This window comes from Rhinatrema bivittatum, chromosome 1 (genome assembly GCF_901001135.1).
Source record: "Rhinatrema bivittatum chromosome 1, aRhiBiv1.1, whole genome shotgun sequence".
Classification (NCBI taxonomy): domain Eukaryota; kingdom Metazoa; phylum Chordata; class Amphibia; order Gymnophiona; family Rhinatrematidae; genus Rhinatrema; species Rhinatrema bivittatum.
In genome coordinates this window covers 530,178,514-530,204,877 of record NC_042615.1, presented here as the reverse complement: position 1 = coordinate 530,204,877, position 26,364 = coordinate 530,178,514, and the positions used below count along the sequence as shown (strand labels likewise).

General features: G+C 46.7%; 1 protein-coding gene across 4 annotated transcripts in view; it reads right to left on the bottom strand.

The window, feature by feature from the left end:
* SLC1A1 (solute carrier family 1 member 1) overlaps positions 1-26,364 on the bottom strand; it is an 805,722-nt gene that overhangs the window by 401,140 nt on the left and 378,218 nt on the right. For 3 of the 4 annotated variants that reach the window (XM_029613486.1, XM_029613471.1, XM_029613493.1), the window contains exons 6-7: positions 5,617-5,694; positions 1,653-1,837 (exon numbers count right to left, since the gene is read on the bottom strand). In XM_029613486.1, coding sequence (XP_029469346.1) covers positions 1,653-1,837; positions 5,617-5,694 — 263 coding nt within the window. The remainder of the gene's footprint in view (positions 1-1,652; positions 1,838-5,616; positions 5,695-26,364) is intronic. The other variant, XM_029613480.1, reaches the window with a different exon arrangement.

The following is a 26,364-nucleotide window of genomic DNA, read 5'->3' as shown; positions in this document are numbered from 1 at the left end:
CCGGCCCTATATTATGGAACTCAATGCCACCCGAAATAAGATTAATGAGAGACCATAAACTCTTCAAAAAAAGCCTAAAAACATGGCTTTTCAAAAAAGCTTTTCAAAATGAGAATGGGGAATAGGTAGTACTAAGAAACTAGAAAAGGACTTATATACACAGGCAAAAGTCACCAGATAACATATATGCGTTCTTTACCTTTATTTTTATCACACTTAAGTTTTAAGTTAAAGAATTACAGTATATCGCATATATGGTTAGCCCATAAAGGGAATTTCAATACACAATACATATAGCTTATAATATTTTGAATCATGTATCTGAACAACTTCGGCACCCTCTGTTTAAAGTAAAATCTATTTCAAATTTATTCATGTGCCTATTTGTAAACCGTTGTGATGGTATATCACTAAACGACGGTATAGAAAAGTTTTTAAATAAATAAATAAATAAATAAATAAATAGATAAATAAATAAATGTCCACCATCTGCTGGAGACGGAGAATACTGGCCGGCTGATGTTGGAGCAGGGCTATATACAGTGACATCAGCAAGTCAGCTTTACTCAGTTTCCATCTGCTGGTAGGGGTGCATAACCTACTGTTGTAGATTTGCCTGCCTGAATGCAGAGGAAATCTATAACCTTACTCTTCTGGAAGCCTCCCACTCAACTGCCTGATTACAGAGGGAAAGGATGGAAACCATCACCTCTTCTACACCCCCTGCTACTAAGGATTAGCATCAGGTCCCCACTCAACTGAGGGAGTGATAGCCGAGCTGTCACCTCAGGGAGCCCAGAACCTAAGCTCAGCTAGGCCTTAATCCACAGCATACAATCAGTACGTCCACCATCTGCTAGAGAGAGAATACTGGAAGGCTGATGTCAATACAAGGCTATATAAGGAGTGAAATCAGTGAGCTTGCTGATCTCTGTTTCCATCTGCTAGTAGGTGTACACAACACATGCGTAATGGACTTACTGAATGGAGAGGAAACAGGGTATCTGTATAAATGATCCAGAATGTGTATATTTGCATATCGTTTTTTTTTTCACATCTCTCTAGCAACTCAGAGTGACCTTCAAAGTGACCATCACAGAAATGATAATGAATGCTACCTTGTGGCTAGTATAGCTTCTCTTCTTCTGGGGCCTAAGTGTATTATACCTCTGGGATGCTCCCAGCCCTCTCGACTGACAGACCAGGCATCTCAAAGGTCTCCTGCACAATGGCACACAGTGACAGCACTGGTCTCATGCAGGGAAAATAAATGAATGTTTTTTTTAAGTGCTTTTGTCCAGCAATTACAACATGTAGGGAGAGAAATTAGTAACCAAGCTGTATGGGATATGCTTTTATTGAGCTAACTTAAGCTATAGATAAGCTTTTGAGAGATATGTCCTTTTCATCAAGTCAGCTGCAGTTTAACAAGATTTTCTTTTAGGATACAAGCTAAAATTGCACAGGTCACTGTGGTTGTGTTTATACTTTTCTCTATTGTGCACCTTTGGTGGAACTAATATGACTTCCTTATTGTTGTATATACAATAGGGCTTGTTCTGCCAGTTGAGATTAATACATGAACCCTTCTGAAATTTTTGAGAAGCATTGTTTTTTTTGTGGGGGTTTTTTTTTGTTTTTTTTTTACTTACACCATGATGATTTGCACAATTTTCATTGTGGCATCATTCAAGGCATCAAAAAAGTCCACCAGAATTTGTCCTTTTTCTCCCAGTTTCCCAATAACAATTCCAAAGATGAGGCAGAAGGTGATAAGGCCCAGAACATTGACGCCATCTGAATACATGCCCTTGATTCTGTACTGCTTGGTTTTGTTCTATAGAAAATATATTCAGAAAATTAATACACAACCAAATTTACAATGTTCACCTCAATAGCAATGGCACATGTTCAATCTTGTGTAAATTTGGGCAACTTACTATTAAAAATGAATCCATAAATGGTTAAAGGAGCTTGCATACATTCTTTGCACTAGTTACACTATCCCTTTTCCTTTGCCTGGTTTAAGGTACCAGGGTAAGACTTAGTGGTATGTAGAATTCCTATGTATTACACAAAGATGGCAGGGTCTGTACAGTACAGCTAGAATGTGTGCATCCTTTATTTTTCTACTGATTTAAAAATATTTAAGCACTGGAAGGATGACCTTATATTTGCTTGCAGGAAGCCCATATTTGGCTAATTTATTCAACAAATATTAGCTACATTTGTTTTTAAAACCCCACATGTTGAAAAAATTTGATCTCACACTATTATTTTCTATTTGAAAAAGTCACAACTTCTGCTGAAAGTTACTTCAAAAAGGTACAGGGCTATAAAATGAAAGCATAAAGGACCATATTTTAGTACCTACGCAAGGGCGTAGATTTGTGCGCGCAACCCGGCTGGATTTACACGCGTAGGGCTTTTAAAATATGCTAGAGATGTGAATTGGAACCGGAATCGGTTTGGATTCCGGTTCCGATTCACATGTGGTTTTTTTTCCAGCGGGCCCGTTCGCGGTTTTGTTTATCGGCTGCGCCTGAGCCGATAAACAAAAAATCCACCCTGACCCTTTAAAACTAAATCCTTTGCTTCCCCCACCCTCCCGACCCCCCAAAAAACTATTTACAGTGGGGGTCCCGGGAGCGATCTCCCGCTCCCGGGCCGTCGGCTGCCACTAATCAAAATGGCGCCGATGGCCCTTTGCCCTTACCATGTGACGGGGTATCCGTGCCATTGGCTGGCCCCTGTCACATGGTAGGAGCACTGGATGGCCGGCGCCGGCCATCCAGTGCTCCTACCATGTGACAGGGGCCGGCCAATGGCACGGATACCCCGTCACATGGTAAGGGCAAAGGGCCATCGGCGCCATTTTGATTAGTGGCAGCCGACGGCCCGGGAGCGGGAGATCGCTCCCGGGACCCCCACTGGACCACCAGGTACCTGTAAAAAGTGTTTTGGGGGGTCGGGAGGGTGGAGGAAGCAAAGGGTTTAGTTTTAAAGGGTTGGGGTGGGTTTAGGGGTTATTTTTGTGTGCCATTTTTCCCACCCTCCCCCAAAATGATAAGAGAACCCCCACAATCAATATCGTGGGGTTTTCCTATCGTTTCGGGGGAGCCCCCGATTTCTGACGATTTTGAAAATATCGACGATATTTTCAATCGTCCGAAGCCCGATTCACATCCCTAAAATCTGCCCCATAGGCTATAAACAGATTTGAGTCTTGCTTGATTTCCTAAATGAATATGGAGGTTTACTTCTATCACTACCTTTTAATATTTCACTTAAATTAGTAGGTCTGCAAATATCTACTAAACTTACAAGTGAATTTTTGAAGGAGTTCCGCATGCAAATGTAACATACTATTGTAGTAGTTTAAAAGTCCATTTAACTGCATTAAGTGCACTTAACATGAGGAAAAACCCTTTGACAATTAAACGTCATATATTGTAGCAATTTTCAAAAGCCCACTTACACGGGCAAAGTGCATTTACACATGTAAAACCCAGTTTTAAGCATGTAAATCCTTTTGAAAATAAGTCCCTAAATTGTTAAGTAACAGTTAACCAGTAATATTAAAGAACTTTGAAAGTCATTTATAAAGTATGTGGAAAGATGTAGATATCGTCCTATATAACCCTTCATGGAACCAATATGCAGGTTAATCATCAGTGAAGTAGCTGTATTAATGCTTAAAATCAGAAATTTATAGAATGTTATGTTAAAAAATGAGTAACCTGTGCCAGCAACATTCACAACCCCGGGGGGGAGGACAGTCTCACATATCGCTAACCAGTGACTCCTACAGACCAGACTTAGGGTGCTTGTGTACTGGGCTTCAGAGAGAGTCATGGTCTGGGGTCCCTCACCAATGATTTTCACTGCCATTATATGGGCTAGATGGGAAAGTTCTACGATAGGAGAAAATCCCCGAGGAGTTGTGAATGAAAGCTCATGGCACTATAGCCTAGTACAGGCAGGTCCCAATGGAGCTGGAAACCCAAAAGAGCAGAAGGAAACTGCCAGTTCAAGAACAAGAATCCATTACAAGAGAGAACAGGCATGAAAAGGATGGAAACTCTAAACAGGGCAAACCTCACTGTATTCCAGTTTCACACACTTCCAGCATTCTCTGTGATATTTCCATAATGAAACCTTCCAGTCTCACACATCCCAAACCTAGACACCCTATCTCTGGCTCATTGTGCTCTTGTTGCAAGTGAATGAAGAGGCATGCAGGAACATTTGCAGGAATCTGATAGGAACTGCAAAACAAACGCTTCTTCTATGGCCCCTGGAACTGGATTGAGATCACCACCTCATTTCACTTGAGCCATCTTAGCTGGTATTTAACCAGTGTCCTACACCTGAAAGGCTTAGTCATGCTGCGACCACTCCCCTGTGCCATCAAGTCACCACCAACCTGTGTCTTACTCCTCCCATGTGCTGCTGCAAGCATACACATGTTAGGCAGGTGGAACACAGTCATCTGGAAAGCAGAAAGGTGAGATGGACTTTGCAGCCATTATCCCCGCTTCTATTTCTAATTGGCTAGAATCATTACATTAAATTCACAACTCATATTCCAAGCTGTATTATTGCAGCAAAATTAGTAACCAAATTGCCACTGTCATAATACTATACTAAAATTTAAAAAGACTAGTGCTTAAATACTGAGGGCCTGAATTTCAAAAGCATTTACATGCTTGAAACTGGATTTTACATGTATAAATGCAATTTACCATGTAAGTGGACCTTTGAAAATTGCTACAATATATGCCATTGAATGGTCAGTAGTTTTTACCCATGTTAAGTGAGCTTATTGCGTATAAATGGGCTTTGAAAATTGCTACGATAGTATCTTATATTTATACTACATGCCTAACTCCTTTGAAAATTCACCTGATAGCTCTTAAAATCACAACTGCCCACAGTTAATGATGACAGTAGTGGCAAATATTCCAAACCAAACTATTGGCAACATCTCCCCCCACTTTATGGAATCTGAAGATGGTAACTATACAGTTAATCTATACACACTACTCAAACACATGAGGACTATTCTGCTTATCCGCTTTCACGGAATGGTGTTAAAAACTAGAGCGGTTTTTAAAACGAACACAAAAAGATAAGTAATATTAAATTATATAAATATATAAAAATATAATTAAACAGAAAAAATAAAAATTACTACTTAATGGGAATTGGTAAATGAAGTGAAAACCGAGTGCTATTATTGCCATGAAAATGGTTGTAGCCCTGTGTAGGGCAAGAGCCTGAGCGATTGAGCACATATTCTGATACTAATTTCCTGGGTTTTGAAAAATGTGTTAAATTCAAGTGATAAGCAGAATAGTCCTCATGTGTTTGAGTAGTGTGTATAGATATACAGTGTGAGGATATTAGCCCTGGAACATAGAACTATACAGTTAAAACATCCATCAAAATACATCTCACGGAGCACATTTCACTGTTTGTTTTCTCTCCTGTACCGGCATTTAAACACAGTCATTTCATCAAGCTTCATGACCAAAATAAATCTCAGGATTTCTTAACAACTGCAAGTGCCAAATTGCATTCTCTAAAAAATGGTAATAAGAAACACATTTTTACCACCTGTGGCGTTTCCTCCGTGGTACTATTACTCTTTACAGGTTCCTTTGGTATCAGCTCCACGCGCATAGTTTTATACTGAAATGTTAAAATATGAAAACATTCTTAACTTTAGTTTTGATAATGGAAAGCTCAACAAAATGGCACCACTTTGGGTTCTGTAATGACCAACGTGGAGCAGAAGACATTTTTTTTAACTCTTTATTTAATCAGTTTTAATTTACATGTCAGAAAAATCTTGACAAACAAGAATCACTTCAATAAGAAAAAAAACCCAAAAACAATGGAATATCTTCAAATGGAAAATCTATGGAAACTTTAGAACACAATAAAAGAGGGCATTACTCAAAATAAAGAAAATGTACAATTGCTATGACCCAAGAGATATCATATCAATTTATGCTGCAGATCAACTATCAAGGATCTAAACTCACAGCTTGTGGAATCTCTCTATTTGATAGGAAACCTTCCAGGTGGCTGGAATCATAAAAGTCATATTTGTTGCCATTCCATCTCACATGATTCTTACAAGGAAAACGGAAAGAAAATGTATACAAAAGACTTTTGACACTGTGTTAAGAGTGCTGGATTCTGAACACCCGGCATATTTGCATGGAAGGGGGCAGGTTTCTAACTGCCATTGATAATGGCTCCTAAGATTGTACAACAAAATCTCAAGAAACTGTGACAAGCTTTCAAAATTCATAACCACTCAATAAACACTTCCAGGGAAATTTGACCCCAAAATATGTAGAAAACACTGAAGACAGTGGAAATTACTCAAAAGATATCAAAATTACAAAAACCTTTATACATTTTGCAATACACATCTACCCCCAACAACCCAAAACCTACAAATATTTGATGAATGTATGCATAAACTGACAGGAAAATATTCACTTTGATTAACTTTGTACGCAGAGTAATTCCAGAGTTCTAAAGATGAATTTTAGAAGCCCAACATGTGCATTAATTAGGGGATGCGTGAATATGTCAGGCTTGCGTGCTCCAAGCAGATTTAAAAGCTGCCCAAATACGTGCATAAATGCCACCACGCGCAGATCTCAGAAGTTTTCAAAAAGGGGCAGGATGTGGGCATGGTCGTTTTGGGGTGTAACGCTCAGATGTGCACGTAAATGATTATGCAATCCGCCATGCACCGAGGCCCTCTGCCGCATAACTACTTCTGCTAGGGATGCTGTGTAAGTTATAAAATAAAGATAAATGGGCAGATCTGAGGGGTTTTAAGGGTCGGGAATAACTGAGGGGCGCGAAGGCTATTAAACTAGAGGTTTGGAGGACTTTTCTCTTAACTGGGCGAAATGGGGCGAACTGGTAAAATTGGAAATGATGTTGGCGCACACGCCCCTTTTAAAATCCCCCAATTTACACAGTCGAAGCGGCATTTGCGCGCATTTAAAATATGGCATACATGTGCATGCTTACTGTGCCAACGAATGCGCGTGCAAATGTGCACTCACGCGTCAATTTGAAAGTTACTATCCCTGCCATCTCCCCATCTTTCAGCTCAGAAGGTGGGGAAGGAGCCCTTATCAGAGAAGCAATTCCCTTCCTTTAGAGCAGTCAGGTCAGTTCATTACACATGGGTTATATATTTCTGGCAGCGTATGGAAGCAGAGAATAACAGGCTCGCTGATGTCACTCCTTATATGCATCTGTGCTGACAGCAGCCTGCCAGTATTATCTGCAAAAGCTAACTGTGGACAACTTTAAAATGAAAAATAACTGGAAACACCTTATATAAATACATCTATTATCTCCCTCTTTTTTTTTTTTGGACTTCCAGAAGACCAACAAATCAAAGGGACAACAGACAATAGCCATAACAGGGTAAAAGGTAAAGCAAATGTTGCTTACCTGTAACAGGTGTTCTCACAGGACAGCAGGATGTTAGTCCTCACGTATGGGTGACGTCACAGGATGGAGCCCAATCACGGAACACTTTATCAAAGTTTCTAGAACTTTGACTGGCCCCTACTGGGCATGCCCAGCATGGCACTAACCCTGCAGCCAGCAGGGGTCCCCCTTCAGTCTTGTTTTGAAAGCTACAGGTAGTGTCGAAAAATAAAATAAAACGAACCCAACACCGCGGGGCGGCGGGTGGGTTTCGTGAGGACTAACATCCTGCTGTCCTGTGAGAACATCTGTTACAGGTAAGCAACATTTGCTTTCTCACAGGACAAGCAGGATGGTAGTCCTCACATTTGGGTGAGTACCGAGCTGAGGATGTCCGAACATGCACCAAATGTACCCAACGGCGTGCAACAGGCGCAACAACTGGGGTGGAATTTGGTAGAGGGCATCCGGAACCCTAACGGGCAGGCGGAAGGGTGTTGGTACGTCACGTTGGAAATAGGTTACGCAGGACAGATTGGCCGAAGATAGAATCCTGTCTTCCGGCTTTGTCCAAGCAATAGTGGGCTGCGAAAGTATGGAGTGAGCTCCAGGTGGCAGCTCTGCAGATGTCAGGAAGCGGCACCGATCGTAGGAGTGCTACTGAAGTCGCCATGGCCCTCACAGAGTGTGCTTTCACACGGTCTTGGAAAGGAATGCCTGCTTGCTGATAGAAAAAAGATATGCAGTCCGCCAACCAGGAAGAAAGCCTGCTTACCCGCAGGTTGCCCTAATTTGTTGGGATGGAAGGAGATGAATAGCTGAGTGCTCTTCCTGTGGGCAACTGTACGGTCTAGATAAAAAGCTAGAGCCCGTTTACAGTCAAGGGTATGCAGAGTCTGTTCCCCTGGGTTGGAGTGAGGCCTGGGAAAGAAGATAGGTAGTATGATGGATTGATTAATATGAAACTCCAAAACTACCTTGGGCAAAAATTTAGAGTGAGTGCGGAGTCCCGCCCGGTCCTGCAGGAGTTTAGTGTAAGGCGGATAGGTGACTAGGGCCTGTAACTCACTAACCCTGCGGGCAGAAGTGATAGCTAAAAGGAATAACACTTTCCATGTGAGATATTTAAGGTCACAGGAGTGGAGAGGTTTGAAAGGTGGTTTCATGAGCCTATCGAGAACCAGATTAAGGTCCCAAGAAGGGGCCGGAGGACGTAAAGGTGGCTTGATATGGAGCAAGCCTTTAAGAAATCATGTTACGAGGGGTTGTACCGAAATAGGGACATCCCCGATTCCTTTATGGAAGGCGGCTACCATGCATTCTAATGGAAGAGGTCTTTAGACCGGATTCTGATAAATGCCAGAGATAGTCCAAGAATTTAGGGATTAGACAGGAAAAGGGATCAAGGGACTGGGAAGTGCACCATGATGTGTACCTTTTCCATTTATAGGAATAAGATTTTCTCGTGGAAGGCTTCCGTGAAGCGATCAGGACACGAGAAACTGATTTGGAAAGGTTAAGTGGTTGGAGGATTAACCTTTCAACATCCATGCCGTCAGGGACAAGGCTTGCAGATTGGGATGGAGTAGGCATCAGTCGTTTTGAGTGATCAGATGCGGGTCCGTTCCCAAGGGAATTTGCCTGCGGATGGAGAGGTCCAATAGTATGGGAAACCACACTTGGCGAGGCCAGTGAGGTGTTATGAGGGTCATGGTTCCCTTGTCCTGACGTAGCTTCACGAGAGTCTTCGAGAGAAGAGGAAGTGGAGGGAATGCATAAAGCAGACCGGTTGCCCACGTGAGGGAGAATGCATCTCTGGGCCGAGAGTGCTTGCTCCAAATTAGGGAGCAGTAATTTTCCACTTTGTGGTTCCGAGGGGATGCAAAGAGGTCTATTTGGGGATACCCCCATTGCTGGAAGAGAGAGGTCGCTACCGATGGATTGAGAGACCACTCGTGCGGTTGGAAGACACGACTCAGTTTGTCTGCCAAGACATTGTGCACTCCCGGCAAGTAGGTGGCCCTGAGGTGCATCGAGCGGGAGAGCACTTCCGCCCAAATCTGCGCAGCTTCCTGACACAGAAGGAAGGAGCCTGTGCCGCCTTGCTTGTTGATGTACCACATGGCCACCTGGTTGTCTATCTGAATCAGGATTACGTGATTTGAAAGGAAATCCTGAAAGGCTCTGAGAGCATAGCGGATTGCTCTAAGTTCCAAGAAATTTATCTGGTGTTTGGCTTCCTCTAGAGACCAAGCTCCCTGCGTCTGTAGATTGTTTACATGAGCTCCCCAACCGATGTTGGAAGCGTCGGTGGTGAGAATGATTTGAGGATCTGGGGGGTGAAAGGGCAAGCCTTAGAGGAGATTGGTGTGATCTTTCCACCAGGTGAGAGATAGACAGAGTGCGTCGGTGATGTAAACAATGGTTGACAGAGGCTGAGTGGCTTGAATCCATTGTGACCGCAGTATCCAATGCATGACTCTCATGGCCAGGCGGGCCATTGGTGTCACATAGACTGAGGACGCCATGTGTCCCAGCAGGACGAGAAATTGACGAGCTGTTGCTGTGTGTTGAGACTGCAACTGGTGAGCTAGAGACACGAGGGTTTGAGCTCGCTGCTGAGGGAGAAAAGGCTTTTGCCTGTAAGGTGTCCAAGTCTGCCCCAATGAAGGATAAGGTTTGAGATGGGAGTAAATAGGATTTCTCGTAATTGACAAGAAATCCTAGAGAGATTAGAGTGTGAATGGTCAGGTTCAGGGAGGACCAAGCAACTTGCTGGGTTGGGGCCCTGATCAGCCAGTCTTCCAGATAGGGGTAGACATGGACACCTTCCTTTCTGAGAAAGGCTGCGACAACTACGAGGCATTTGGTGAAAACTCGTGGCGCCGATGCTAGGCCGAAAGGGAGCACTCGATATTGGTAGTGCTTTTGGCCTACTAAAAAGCAGAGATACTTGCGATGAGCCGGAGCTATCGCAATGTGGGTGTAACGTCTCGGAGGTCTAGAGAGCAGAGCCAGTCTCCTCTTTGTAGCAGAGGTAGAAGAGAGCCTAAGGTTACCATCTTGAACTTCTCTCTTTGAAGGTACTTGTTGAGGGCTCGTAGGTCCAGAATTGGACGAAGTCCTCCTGACTTTTTTGGGATCAGAAAATACTGGGAATAGAATCCTAGGCCCTGTTGTGAAAGAGGGACAGGTTCTATTGCGTTTGACTGGGCTTGATGGACCCTTGGTCTGACCCAGTATGGCATTTTCTTTTCTTATGACTGGAGAAGGAGGGAAACCTCCTGCTCCAGAAGGACAGAGTGGCCGGTTAGTCCCCATGTTTGTAGAGGTGGGGAGTCCGGTGGAAGAGTTAAGAAGTTTAGGTGGTAACCCTGAGCAATGATTGCTAGCACCCATTGGTCGGTTGTGATTGAGTGCCACTTTTCGTGAAAGTGACCTAATCGACCTCCCACTGGTATGCTTTGTAGACGGAGCTGGCTTCCGCTCTCCCAGTGGAAGTCAAAACCCCGAAGCAGGCGCTGGCTGGGGAGCTGCTTGCAGTTTTTGCTTTCGAGGCTGAGATTTTTGGTAAGGCCTCATCGGTCTGGATCTTGTTGGTGGGGGATAATACTTCCGTGTACGGAAGAATGATTTCTTAGAGTCCTTCTTAAAGGGTTGTTTAGAAGGGAAATCAGAAGGTATCGATGAGAGCTGCTTGAGGGTCTCATGATGGTCCTTTAATTCAGCAACTATTTGTTGAATTTGCTCTCGAAACAGATTATCCCCTAAGCAGGGCAGGTCAGAAAGTCTGTCTTGAACTTCTGGGCGAAGATCAGAAGACTTGAGCCAGGCCCAGCGACTTGCCGAAATGGCAGCTGCAGACACTCTAGTGGAAGTGTTAAAAACATCATAAGCTGTTCTAATTTCATGTTTTCCTGCTTCAAAGCCCTTAGTTACAAGGGCTTGAAGATGTTATTTATTTATTTTATTTATTTAAAAACTTTTCTATACCGTTGCTAAGTTAAATACCATCGCAACGGTTTACATGTAGGCACATATTTAATGAGGGTAAAAGCGTACTATAGTACATTCTAACAGGTGCCGTTAAAGGTTCGGTTACAATATATCATTAGACATAGACATTTCGCGAAGTAGTTCATGACCAGTTGTACCAAAGATACTTACACGGGTAGTTTTATCACACATAGTATTATAGTTATGTTTGTTGTGGTGTAGAGTTCATAGACTAATCTATTGTAAAGTTCTACTTACTGTGTTGTCTGTGCCTTTCTGTTTTTCCTGAATAATTTCTCTCTATTCTTTCGTCTTTTTGTAAAATGCTTGTTTAAAAAGCCAAGTTTTTAAACTTTTCTTGAAAGTCTTTAGATCATTTTGTAGTCTGATCTCTGGAGGCATTGTGTTCCAGATTATGGGTCCTGCTAGTGATAGGGCTCTCTCTCTCACTTGGGTCAGTCTTGCTGTTTTAACTGATGGAATGGTTAGGAGTGCTTTATTTGCTGATCAGAGATTCCTGTGTGGCGTGTGTACCCGTAATGCTGTGTTTAGCCAATCTGATTTCTCATCATAAATTAGTTTGTGGATACATAGGGTTTTGTATTTGATTCTGTGTTCAATTGGTAGCCAATGTAACTCTGCTAAGGTTTCAGTTATATGGTCCCACCTTCTTTTTCCGGTTAGGATTCTAGCTGCTGTGTTCTGTAGTATTTGCAGTGGTCTTAATGTCGTATTTGGTAGTCCAAGCATAAGGGCATTGCAGTAGTCTGTGCTGGAGAAAATTAGTGCCTGTAGTATTGTTCGGAAGTCATTTTGAGTTAGTAGTGGTTTAAGTTTTCTGAGTACCATGAGTTTTGCATAACCTTCCTTTACTTTTAGTGATATGTGTTGTTTCAGATTGATTTCGGGGTCTATAATTATTCCCAGGTTACGTACTTTCCCAGTTAGTTCAATTTTCTGGTTGTCTTTGAGAATTATTGAGGTTTGACTGATTTCAGAGTTTTTTCGTTCTAAGTGTAGAAATTCTGTTTTATCAATATTAATTACAAGTTCCATTTGTGTCAGTAGTTGTTTTATAATGCTTAGATACATGTTGGCTAGGTTTAGTGTTTCCTCTAAAGTGTCGTCTATGGGTAGAATTAGTTGGATGTCGTTGGCGTAAATGTAGTGGATAATTCCTAGTCCTGCAAGTAGGTGGCATAATGGCAGCATGTAGATGTTAAAGAGGGTCGCAGATAGTGCTGATCCCTGTGGAACTCCTGTTTTGAGATTCATTTTTTCTGATACTGAGTTGTTGATCTGAACTTGGAAAAACCTGTTTTTTAGATATGAACTGAACCATTTTAATGTTTGGCCGTGTAATCCGATTTCTTTCAGTCTATTTAGTAGTATTTTATGGTTTACTGTGTCAAAGGCTGCTGATAGGTCAAGCATTAGTAGAATATAGTGTTTACCACTATCAAAGCCTCTCAGGATGTTATCTGTTAGAGAGAGGAGAAGAGTCTCAGTGCTGTAGTGGTTTTCGAAAACCGTGTTGAGATGGGTACAGTATGTTATTGTTATCCAGGTGTTCAGCTGTTTCTGTACTGTTTTTTCGATTAGTTTAGCTATTAAAGGAAGATTTGATACTGGCCTGTAGTTGTTTAGGATAAGGGGATCACTGTTTTTTTTCTTAATTATTGGTTTTATTATTGCTCCTTTCAGTATATCCGGCATTGTCCCTTCTTCTAGGGATAGGTTTATGATTTTAGTCAGCGTATGGGTGACTATGTTAGCTGATTTCTTCAGTTCAATTGTAGGTATTGTGTCAATTTTGTGTGGGGCGGGGTTTACATTTTTTAGCATCTGTTCCACTTCCATTTCAGATACCTCAGTGAAAGATGTCCATGGGTTTACATCCCTTTTTTGCATTGGAATTGTTCAGGCAGAGTTTCAGAGAAATCTTGTACCTGCTTGAAAATGACCCTATTGTATTGGGTCATGTACAGCTGATAAGAAGCTATCCTGGAGATAAGCATGGCCCCTTGGTAGACTCGTCGACCAATATTATCTAAGAACTTGTGTTCTTTGATAGGAGGTATAGATGAGTATGGCTTCGTCCTTTTTCTTTCTTTTGGGCTGATTCAACCACTACTGAGTGGTGGTCAAGATGAGGTTTTTGAAAGCCAGGTGCTGACTGTACGAGATAAGTAGAGTCAGCTTTTTTATGTACTGGAACAATGGATCCAGGATTTTCCCAATTCTTTTTTAGAAGTTCAAGAAAAACCTGATGAATTGGAATGGAGGTGATCACTTTAGGGGCATCCAGGAATTGGAGAAGCTCCATCATCTGGTGCCTGTCATCTTGCTCCGTCTGAAGCTGAAAAGGGACCAATTCCGACATTTCCTTCACAAAATTGATGAAAGAGGTCCTCTGGAGGAGAACTCTTTCTACTTTCAGTAGGAGAGGGAGGTGAAGGTAAATCATCGGTGTCTGTGGACGTATTATCCCCCCAGGTGTCATAAGGATCAGCAGGCTGACCTGTAGGACCAGGAGGGGTTGGATACCCGAAGGTCCTGGCTGAGGCTCCGAGAGAATCGAAGGAATCACCGGGGGCACCGAGAATGCCCTGGCGGGCATCGGTGCCAGCATCGGAGGCATCGATGGCGCTGATGTGCGTATCGCCCCCGATGAATGAATCGGAGGCGAGGGACGACACGGTACTGATGGTTGAGGCACAACTCCCGAAGGAGGAATGCGAAACGGTGTTTCTCCTCCTGATGAAGCTGTCATCGGGGAGCGCACTGGGGCTGTCGGCGACCCAGGAATTACCAGTGGAAGGGCGGTCATGAGCGCTTCCATCCGGGAAAGCAGCGGTGCCAGCGCTGCTGGAATCGGGTCGGTGACCGGTTCCACTCTCGGTGCCAGAGTCGGTGCCGGAGGGACCTGGAACCGTTGCATTGCCTTGTTGATGGCCTCCTGGACCAGCTGGTCCAGTTCTTCCCGGAGACCTGGGGTAACAAGACCCGGCTCCGTAACGGAAGAGGGAGGCTGAGGCAGAGCCGGAGGGACCACCTTTACAGGCGGAATCGCGACTCCCAAACCCCGATCGGGTGAGGGTTGCCTCGATGTCTCAGTCGCAGGAGTGGACGGTGCCGCTCCTGGCTGGGGCTTCTTCGATGGAGGCTCGGACGGTATCGAGGTCGATGACTTCGGTTCCTCGAGGGCCCAAGACTTGCAATGCTGATGCCGATGTTTCTCCCTCCGATCCCCTCGATCTTCGGGGGAAGGGACGGGAGTCGATGGCAGTGGAGATGTCGATGGCGGACGGTCACCGGAGGCTTGTCGACGGTGGTGCGACTTCGACGGTGCCGGTTCCGAAGACGTTGATGCGATGGACGGCGTCGGGGTGTGAGCACGGAAAAGGAGTCCCATCTTCTCCATTCTGGCTTTGCGACCTTTAGGTGTCATCAAGGCACATTTGGTGCAAGTCAGGACGTCATGCTCACTACCTAAACACAATACACAGACTCTATGAGGGTCTGCAATAGACATGGTGCGCGTACAATCTGGGCACCGACGGAAACTCGACGCCATGGGAAAAAATTGAGCCGCGGTACGGTCGACGGCCAGTAGGCCGCGAGGGCCAAACTCGACGGTAATCCACGAAAAACGGCAAAAAACTTACCGAAGTACCGCGGGCTGAGTAAAGAAAGAGGAGGGACCCCTGTGGGGCAAATTTAACCTTAAAGAAGTCCGTGAAGAAATTCCTGTCAGGAATGTGGTCAGAGCTCCTTAACCGCGAGGCTACTGCTGCGCGGAAAAAAGAAGACTGAAGGGGGACCCCTGCTGGCTGCAGGGTTAATGCCATGCTGGGCATGCCCAGTAGGGGCCAGTCAAAGTTCTAGAAACTTTGATAAAAGTGTTCCGTGATTGGGCTCCATCCTGTGACGTCACCCATATGTGAGGACTACCATCCTGCTTGTCCTGTGAGAAAAAGGCATACTCATCCAAAAGATGAAGAATTGATCGTAATTCTGTCAAATTAGGTTCCCAGACCGATCCCAGTGAGAAACCTAGCAACATTTGGAAGGAGCGTGGACTGGCCTGACTGCTCTAGAGGAAAGGAAATTATCAGGTAAGAAGTAATTTAATCTTCCTCTACATTCAGTCAGGCCAGTCCATTACACATGGGTTGTACCAAAGCTACTCGCTCTATGGCTGGGAAGCTGTTCGAGCCCCATGCAACACTGCTGAAGCAAAGGCGGCTTCCTCCCTAACTCAGACAACCAGACGATACAGTCTGGAAAATGTATGCAGGGATGACCAAGTCGCTACCCTACAAATCTCTGATGGCGACATCAACTGAAGCATGTGCGCTTGTGGAATAAGCACAAACCTGTAGAGGCACCTCAGCCTCTACATACACTGATATGATCACTTCTTTTATTCAGGATGTCACCATAGTCCTAGAAGCTGCTTCAATGCTTGTACAGCATAAAAAGATGAACAGAGCTTTGAAATTCATTAGTAACCTTGAAATACCTCCTAAGATGCCTTCACACATTCAGATGGTAAGGACACAGACTGATTCATATGAAAACTGGAAACTACCTTTGGAAGGAGAAAGGTACCATGTGAAGCTGTACCCTAACCTGAGTAATGGTTTGAAAAGGATCTCAACAAGAAAGACCCTGCAACTCAGATACCCTGCGTGCCAAACTGCGATCAGAAACACCAACTGAAACACTCTTGAGAGGAACGAAACAAGGACCGCCAAAAAAAGACAGAACTAAATTCAGATTCCAAAAGAGGAAATGGGATCCAGAGTAGCAGTCAAATGTATTCAACATCTCATAAAAAATGACCCACATGAGGGTGAGAGGATAGGCGTCGACCCTGAACCCATTCTCTACAGCAAGCAAGCACCTTCAAAGTATTGAGAGCTAAAGCCTTACTAAGGCCCTCCTGCAGGAAATGCATAACCGGCGAAACTGAGGCATGGCTAGCCACCTAGACATATCCAGAACCAATCCTCAAACACTGGCCACTCACACACATAACCCAAGGAAGTAGAAAAATTCATGGCCTTCAAAAGTGTAGTGAGACACCCAACCCTGATGAGCAAATTCCCAAGAGGCAGGAAGCAAAGAAAAAGGTCCGATAGATCCATATACCTTGGTCACTGGGGCCAATCTAGAGCCACCAGGAGGACTAGGCTCAGATGTCCTGCTATCTTAAGAACCACCCTCCCTATCATAGGGCATTGATCCATGAAGACTTCAGATCTGTCCTGTGACTGAAAAACCAGCGAAACCTTTGAATTCTTGCCCATCGCCATCAAATCTATGAATGGCCAACCCCGCCTGCTGACATTAAGGTCGAAAGCCCCCTCAGAGACACACCACTCCCCAGGATCCAATATGTGATGACTGAGATAATCGGCTTGCACGTTGAATACTCCCACTTTGTGAGATGCTGACAAGACCAGAAGATACGCTCTGTATATAGGTTTCCCTAAATATCAGCTAAAAGCCTTACAACTGGTGATGAACGCAGCTGCCCGCCTCCTCATTGGAACCCCTCCTCCCCTTAGAGCGCATATCAGCCCAGTTTTGAAAGCATTGCATTGGCTTCCTGTCATCCAGAGAGTTAAATTTAAATTGATGAAATTAACATTTAGAGTGCTACTGGAAGATGGCTCAGCATATTTGAAAAATGTAGTTTCTTGGTATGATCCTCAACGTATGTTGAGGTCTGAGGGCATCTTCTTAAGTGTGCCTAGGTTAAAACAGCTAAACTACAAGAGACTAGGAACAGGGCTTTCTCTTGTGTAGCACCAGTCCTTTGGAATGCACTTCCAGTGAGTATTTGCCAGCCACAGGATTAGAAGACTTTCTGAAAACAGATACAAACACATTTTTTTCAGGAAGCTTTTAATTAACTCTGTTATGAACAAGTTACTGCTTTTGGGAAGTTTTATTTGGAACTTTTAACTCTATTTTATGTTGTTTGTTCTTAAATTGTGTATGTTATGTTGAGAACCGCCCAGAACAGTTTCTGGTAAGTGGGCAGGGCAGAAATATCCTTAAATAAATAAATATATAAATAAGTTGATTTTCCATCCAAGGAAGAAGCATGTCCACTCCAAAGAGACCTGCTGGCTTTGGCTTCCCTTTTGATGATTTATGTACACTACTGCTGTAGCATTGTCTATCATCACTCTCATCACTCTTCTGAGTAAATGGGGTGTGAATTTGAGGAATGCCAGATGGATCATCTGAGCCTTCAAGACAGTTGATGGGCCACTTTGTCTCCACAGTGGACTACTGATCTTGCGCTGGGAGCTCCCCATTCAAAGAGGCTCGCATCCATGGTAACTCCCATCCAAATGGGAGGTATCAAATCCATCCCCTCATCAAATGCCTGTGATCCCGCCTCCACTGCAGGACCTACACAACTTACACTGGAAAAGGTAACCTCACTGAGTATTCTTGACTGTGGGGATTCTACTGAGCCAGTAATATTCTCTGTAAAGGGTGCATATGCGCCCTCAACCAAAGAACCAAGTTCAATGCTGCCACCATGAAACTCAGGGCCTAAAGGTAAAGCCATATCGATGTAGCCCAAACTGTCCTCTACCTTCTGACCTGATCTTGCTACTTCCAAATCTGCTACTCCAGGAGATATACCCATCCAATGGATGTATTGAATCGAGATTCCAGGTACACATAGAGGTACATTTTAAAAAAGAGCGCAGGCGCGAACAAGAGTACGCGGGATTTCAATAGATACACGCGTAACCGCGTATCTATTGATACGCATAACCGCACGTATCCATTAAAATCTGGGGTCGGCGCGCGCAAGGCTGCCAAAAATCGGCAGCCTGCACGCGCAGCCTGCCTCCGTTCCCTCCGAGGCCGCTCCAAAATCGGAGCGGCCTTGGAGGGAACTTTCCTTCGCCCTCCCCCTCCCTTCCCCTACCTAACCCACCCCCCCCCCCCCCGGCCCTATCTAAACCGCCCCCCTACCTCTATCACAAAAGTTCCGCCTGCTCAAAGCAGGCGTAACTTTGCGTGCGCTGGGCCGGCTGCCGAGCTCCATGTTCCGGTCCGGGGGCTGGTCCGGAGGTCGCGGCCATGCCCCCGGGCCGAAAACACACCCACGGCGCCGCCCCCAGAAGACGCGCTGAACGCATCACGCCCCCTCGACACGCGGATCGCGACACGCCCTCCGAAACGCCCCCCCCCCCCCAAGGACTTACGCGCATCCCGGAAGCCTATGCAACATAGGCTCGGCGCGCGCAGGGGGTGTTTGGGCCAGATTTTCGGGGGGTACGCGTGTTTCTTACATGCGTACCCCTTTGAAAATCTGGCCCTAAGTGTTGAGATAGTTGCAGATTGCTCTTGGAAAGACTGACAACCCAACACAGCCCTTGTAACAACTGTATCACCTTCCAGGAAGCCACCTGACTCTCCTTGAAGGACTTCACATGGATCAACCAATCATCTAGGTATGGGTGGACCAAAAATACTACTTTTCGTAAAGTCTCTGCCACTGCTACCACTACCATTACCTTGGAAAATGTCTGAGGAACTGTTGCCAAACCAAAAGGCAGCACTTAAACTGAAATTGCAACCCAGCACTGCAAAGCAAAGTTACCATCGGTGTTCTTCTTGGATTGGAATGTGAAGATACACTTCCATCAAATCCAAAGAGGGAGAAACTTCCCTTTCTGCACTGCCATATTCACAGACCACAAGATTTCCATTCTGAGGTGAGTAACCTTTAAGAAATTATTTACCTGCTTCAGATCCACAATAGGTAGAAAGAAGCATTCCTTTTTTGGAACCACAAAGTAAATGGAGCAGTATCCTATCCCCTTCTGGACTTCTGGCACCTGAATCATTACCTTTAATGCAATATGCCTTTGGACAGCAGTTAACTACAGCTTTTTTCTTGGCAGACAAACAGGCGAAACCATAAAAGTGTCTGAAACTGAATGCTTGTGTTAGGATTTGCGGGTATGTGGGCCCTGGGCCGAGGTGAGAGATGGTACCGCCCATGGGGAGGAGCCCCGTGAGCCTCACAGTCGGGAGGCTAGGTCTCAGCTGTGAGGTGCATAGAGTAACAGGTGCTGGAGAGAGAGAGATGAGAGGCAGAGCTGACGTCAGTACTAGCTTGAGAGTCCTTGAAAGTTTATTAGAGAAGTAGAGTGACACTGCCCGCGGAGCGGTGATGTGGCAGGAAGACACATAGGTGCTGGGGAGCCCCAGGGTCTGTGAAGTGGGGTATACCCTCAGAGAAGTCCTCAGTAGTGAAGATATGGCAATGGTCCGCAGAGCAGGGTATACCAGTGAGGGTCCTCAGTAGTGATGGTACGGCAAAGGTCCACAGAGTGGGGTACACCGATAAGGGTTCCTCAGTAGCAATGGTACAGCAATGGGCCGCAGAGCAGGGTACTCGCTGTGGCAGAGTGAAGGTTCCAGAGAAGGCCCCGGGGAACGGGGCAGGCTAGGCGGAAGGCCCTCCAAGGAGAGGATAGCCAGAGACAGGAAGGGCCCCCGAGGAGCGGGTACCCGAAACATCTCACGCCACGGAAGCAGGAGCTGGAACAAGAGTCTGAAGCGAGCAAAGCGGATTCAGCAATGATGAAACTCATTGCCAAGTTGTAGGTAGACAGGGCCAGCCAGCTTAAGAGTCCTTGAAGAATGACGTCATCCGAGGGGGATGCCCCCAAGGTTCCCGCGATGACGTGCATAAGACTGGCCATGCAGGGCGCCTAAGGGACTCAGAGGGCAAGATGGTGGTCAGCAGCATCCACGCCGTCCAGGAGGGCCTGGGAACCAGGGTGTATAGGCTGGCAAAAGCTGGCGGAGGCCGCAAGTCGTCCATTGGTCGCAGCCATCTGCGACCAATGGATGTAACAGCTTGAACTCTAGGGTGTAAATATGCTGCACATCTTGAGGACCCATTGACTCGTTGTCATTTAGACCCACCTGTGATAAAACAGAGAAAGACATCTGCCTATCTCTAGCACCTGCAGGTAGGCCCCCAAATGCTCATTGTGTTGATCTGGAACTTTCCTTGCCATTCTTCTTACAGTGAAAAGACTGGTAATGGGAAAAAGTACATGACCTCTGTCTCGTAAACCTCTAGGCCTGCTGAAAAATCATGAAATCTCTCATATGGCCCCAGAAGAAAAAGGGCCAGAAAGAAGCCCTTATCCTCTGACAGACTGGGGACCTTTGAATCCCCACAAACTGTCACCATCTTTTCTAACTCCTCTCCAAACAAAAGCCACCCTTTAAACAGTAGCTTAGTTAAATTGGACTTGTAAATATTATCCACTGACCAATGGCAGAACCAGAGAAGCTGCCGGGCCGCGATAATGGAGGCTATGCCTTTAGCAGCAGAAGAGGCCAAACCATAGCCAGTATCTGGCAAAAAGGTGGATCCCAGTTCCACAGAAGGGCAATCATTCCTCAATTCCACTTGCACTTCCTGCACTAAGCACAAACCTGAACATGCCACAATACAGCAGCAGGCATATATTTGGAGATTCATCACTACTGCCTCAAAGTCCTGCTTCAACTATTCTATCTTATGCATCCTTGAGTGTAGCACCTCCTTCTACTGAATGGTAGGTTTTTTAGACACAGAACAGACCAAGGGGTAAACCTTCGAAAAACAAAGCATATCCTTTACCCAAGGGTCTAGAGGATACATCCTGGACAAAGCCTCTACCCCCTTAAAATTAGCCTCCAGCAAGCTCCATTCTAAATCCACTAAGTCCTGCACCACCTCATGAAGAAGAAAAAAAACAGGAAGGATTTTCTGAGACTAACCATTATGGGATCCCCCTTGGTTACCTTAGTCCCATCTTCTGTGTCTTCATCCAACTGCAATGTACCACAGGGACTGGGAGATCAGGGCAGGGAACTCATCTTTGTGAAATAGACACAGCATGGTCCTATGGGCTTCTCCTTCAGGAGGAATTTCTCCCTCCTCCAAAATCTCTGGGACCTCACCTGGAAAAAAGACCTAAAATAATCCAGGAAATCCTCTGACAGAACAGGATTTTCCCCCTTTTCCTCCAGGACTAGCTCCAAATAACCTTGCTTCAACCCTCAAGAAGGCACTGGAACAGGAGATTCCCAAACCCTGGAAGTCTCTTGCTCTCTACAAAAGGCCTGCAACCACTTAAAAAAATGTACCCAGGAGAGGGAGGAGACATCCACCCCAGAACTGAGAATTTAATGAAGACTGGGCAAGAGGAGTCACCCTCTGACCCCTGCCAATGTTCAGGTGATAGATGAGGTGGTCCATTCTCCTGACAGAAGCCTCCTAAGCCTCCTTCTAAAATAGCTGATAATATCCTTCCTCTGCACCGCCCCCCCCCCCCCCCCCGGGGGGCAGGGGGCAAAAACTGCTGACCCAGAGACTTCAGTTTTCATAAACTTGTCTGGTACTCCCCCTGAGCTATGGAGCACTCCCGACACAGTCACTGAGCATTTCCTGCCTGCACTAACCGAAGGCTTCAGGTAGAGCAGAGCATTGTTTTTCTCTCGAGCTGAATCGCAAGTGCATCTTAAATGCATCAAACAGCTGAGAAAGGTAATGCGACTAACTTAAAAAAGCTTCCAGATGCTCCAAACACTCCCTGGAGGCTTGCCCGGCTGAAATCACTTACCTGGAGCAGCTCCATTACTCTGAAAATACTTGCCGACAGTCCTCAATTGCTGCTTTGTTTTTTTGCTTATTTTTCCCGCAGAACAAATAGCATAGTCCTCAATACACCCTTATGCCCTCTGTTCAGAGCTAAACAAGACGGCACAAAAAAGGAAGGGGGGGGGGGAGAAGGAGGGGAAGCATGGAATGAACGAAAGGCAGAAATACAAAACAGGCACAGAAAAGGAAAATTAGGTATTACCTTCGATAATTTTCGTTCCTGTAGTACCAAGGATCAGTCCAGACTGCTGGGTTATGCCTTCCATCCAGCAGATGGAGTCAGAGAGAAACTGAAAAGCACCTCCCACATAACCCGGGGTGCCACCTGCGATCCCTCAGTATCAATGATATCAAAGCAGAATGAATAGCCCTTGAGACCAAAAAATATATTGTACTGTAGACCATTAAGCGGAATCCGCTTTAAAAACCCAATGACTAGATCAAGTTAAAAACTAAACTGGTACAACATGAAGAACAAAATGAACAACACCACCTGTAAAGGTACTGAGAACCACGAACTGGTGTTACCACCTGTTGAGAAAAGAACATGAATAGCTGAGCGGACTCTCCTGCGTACGGGCGGGCGTCTGGACTGATCCTTGGTACTACAGGAACGAAAATTATCAAGGTAAGACCTAATTTTCCTTTCCCTGTACATACCAGGATCAGTCCAGACTGCTGGGATGTACCCGAGCCGTCCTAAATGGGGTGGGACCTGGAGAGTCCCTCGCGAAGCACACTGACGCCAAAGGAACCCACAGCTGGATCCCTTACATCCAATCGGTAATGCTTAGCAAACGTGTGCAAGGATTTCCATGTGGCCGCCCGACAAATCTCTTGAGGGGAGACACTCTGGCTTTCTGCCCATGAAGCCGCCTGAGAGTGAAGAGAATGCGCCCTAATACCCCCTGGAACCGGGCGCCCACAACATATATAGGCAGAAGTGATTGCATCCTTCAACCAGCGTGCGATAGTAGTTTTGGAAGCCTGTGCCCCCTTTTTGGGCCCTCCCCACAACACGAAGAGGTGATCAGACAACCGAAACGGATTAGTAACCTCCAAATATCGCAATAGGACCCGACGAACATCCAACTTTCTCAGATCCTTATCCGCCGGTGACAAAGCCGGTAGCTCAACTGTCTGGTTGACATGAAAAGTTGATACCACCTTGGGCAGAAAGGAAGGTACCGTACGAAGAGAAATCCCCGAGTCCGAAATACGCATGAAAGGCTCTTGACAGAACAAAGCTTGGAGTTCTGACACCCACCGAGCCGAAGTTATAGCAATGAGGAACACAGTTTTAAGCGTCAATCTTTAAGCGTTGCTTGCTTCAAGGGTTCAAACGGAGGCCCACCGAGGGAACGGAGAACCAAATTTAAGCTCAATGAAGGACAAACTGCTCGCCATGGGGGTTTCAAATGCTTGGCCCCCTTCAAAAAATGCCTCACGTCCGGGTGAGCCGAAATGGGAATACAGTCAATTTTACCACGGAGGCTACCCAAGGCCGAAACCTGAACCCGGAGCGAGCTGTAGGACAGACTCTTTCGCAATCCGTCCAGCAAAAAAGACAGGATATGAACAATCGTGGCCCGCCGCGGGGACAGATCGATCTTGTGACACCAGGAATCAAAGACCTTCCAAACCCGAACATAGGTAAGCGATGTAGAAGTGTTCCTGGCTCGCAGAAGAGTGGAGATAACGGCTTCTGAATAACCTCTCTCAACCGCCTCCTTTCATAAGCCAGGCCGCTAGACAGAAGCGATCTGCCTGCTCTAAAGGTACTGGACCCTGCCGTAGAAGATTGAGCAGGTGACTGAGTCGCAGCGGACCGTCCACCGCCAGGTTGATCAGATCAGCGAACCATGGCTTTCGGGCCCACTCGGGAGCCACTAGAATCACCGGGCCCCGATGAGACTCTATGCAACGTAATACCTTTCCGATCAGCGGCCATGGAGCAAACACATAAAGAAGGACGCGCGGCAGCCAAGGAAATACCAAGGCATCCACTCCCTCGGACCCGTGGTCCCTCCTGTGACTGAAGAAGCGAGCCGCCTTTGCGTTCCGACAAGTCGCCATCAGGTCGAGGTGAGGAGTCCCCCAGCGTCTCAATATCATGCCCATTGCTTCCTCCGACAATTCCCATTCCCCAGGATCCAATTGCTGTCGACTGAGGAAGTCCGCCTGAACGTTGTCGACCCCGGCGATGTGCAACACCGCGATACGATCGAGGTGGTGCTCCGCCCACCTCATCAGCCTGTCGGCCTTGTCAGATACAGGACAACTTCTGGTGCCTCCTTGCCTGTTTATGTATGCCACCGTGGTCGCATTGTCGGAGAGAATCCGTACCGCCTTGTTGTGCACCATGGGGAAGAAGTGCTGCAGAGCTAGCCGGACCGCTCTGGTCTCCAGCCTGTTGATGGACCACTGAGCTTGAGACGGAGTCCAAAGACCCTGAGCCGACTTTGACTGGCACACCGCTCCCCAACCGGAGAGGCTGGCATCAGTCGTTACCACTGTCCATTTGGGGCTCTCGAGGTCCACCCCTTTCAGTAGGTGCTCCGGGATGAGCCACCATGCCAGGCTGGACCTGGCCGGTTCGAGTAAAGGCAAAGGGATCTGGTACTCTTCCGACTTGGGATCCCAATGCGAGAGTAGCGCCCTCTGCAACGGTCTCAGTTGCGCGAAGGCCCAAGGTACTAGCTCCAGGGTAGATGCCATATATCCAAGAACCTGCAAATAATCCCACACCACTGGGGAGGGGAGCGACAACAGCCGCCGAACTTGAAACATCAATCGGTCCATGCGTTCGGGTGGTAAGGAAACTTTGCCCACCAGAGTATCGAAGTGAGCCCCCAGGAACTCTATCACCTGGGTTGGGGTCAGCTGGCTCTTGGCATAGTTGACTACCCAGCCCAACGACTGCAACAGACACACCACCGACCGGACCGCCGCCCAGCAGTGCTCCTCCGATTTCGCTCGAATAAGGCAGGGATGAACCAAATGCCGTCCCGACGTAAGCTCGCCGCTACTACCACGAGCACCTTGGTGAATACTCGAGGTGCAGTCGCCAACCCAAAGGGAAGGACACAAAACTGATAGGGGCGGATTTTAAAAGGAGCGCGAACAGCCTACTTTTGTTTGCGCTCCAGGCGCAAACAAAAGTACGCTGGATTTTAGTAGATACGCGCGGAGCCGCGCGTATCCACTAAAATCCTGGATCGGCGCGCGCAAGGCTATCGATTTTGTATAGCCGGCACGCGCCGAGCCGCGCTGCCTACCCCCATTCCCTCCAAGGCCGCTCCGAAATCGGAGCGGCCTCGGAGGGAACTTTCTTTTGCCCTCCCCTCCCCTCACCTTCCCCTCCCTTCCCCTACCTAACCCACCCGCCCGGCCCTGTCTAAACCCCCCCTTACCTTTGTTGGGGGATTTACGCCTCCCGGAGGGAGACGTAAATCCCCGCGCGCCAGCGGGCCCCTAGCGTGCCGGGACGCGATCTGGGGGCGGGTCCGGAGGGCGCGGCCACGCCCCCGGGCCGCCCCGGGCCGTAGCCACGCCCCCGGGCCCGCCCCCGGAACGCTCCCGACACGCCCCAAAAACGCCGTGCGGTTCGGACCCGCCCCCGACACCCCCCCCCGACACGCCCCCTCCGAAAACCCCGGGACTTACGCGAGTCCCGGGGCTCTGCGCGCGCCGGTAGGCCTATGTAAAATAGGCTTACCGGCGCGCAGGGCCCTGCTCGCGTAAATCCGCCCGGTTTTGGGCGGATTTACGCGAGCAGGGCTCTGAAAATCCGCCCCATAGTGTTGATCCAGGATCATAAACCTGAGAAAACGCTGATGGCTTTTCTGGATCCCTATGTGAAGATACGCCTCCGTCGGATCTAAAGAAGCCAAAAATTCTCCCTTGTGGACCGCCGCAATGACCGACCGTAACGTTTCCATACGGAATCGAGGCACCCGCAAGGCCTTGTTGACCTGCTTGAGATCCAAAATCGGGTGAAAGGACCCATCTTTCTTTGGCACCATAAAGTAGATGGAATAGCGACCGGTCCGGTGCTCCGATGGGGGAACTGGCGTGATGGCTCCTAGCGCCTGCAAGCGACGCAGAGTCTGAAGGACCACCTGCTGCTTTTGTGGTGGCCCACAAGGTGACATCAGGAAAAGATCCCAGAAGGGACGAGCAAA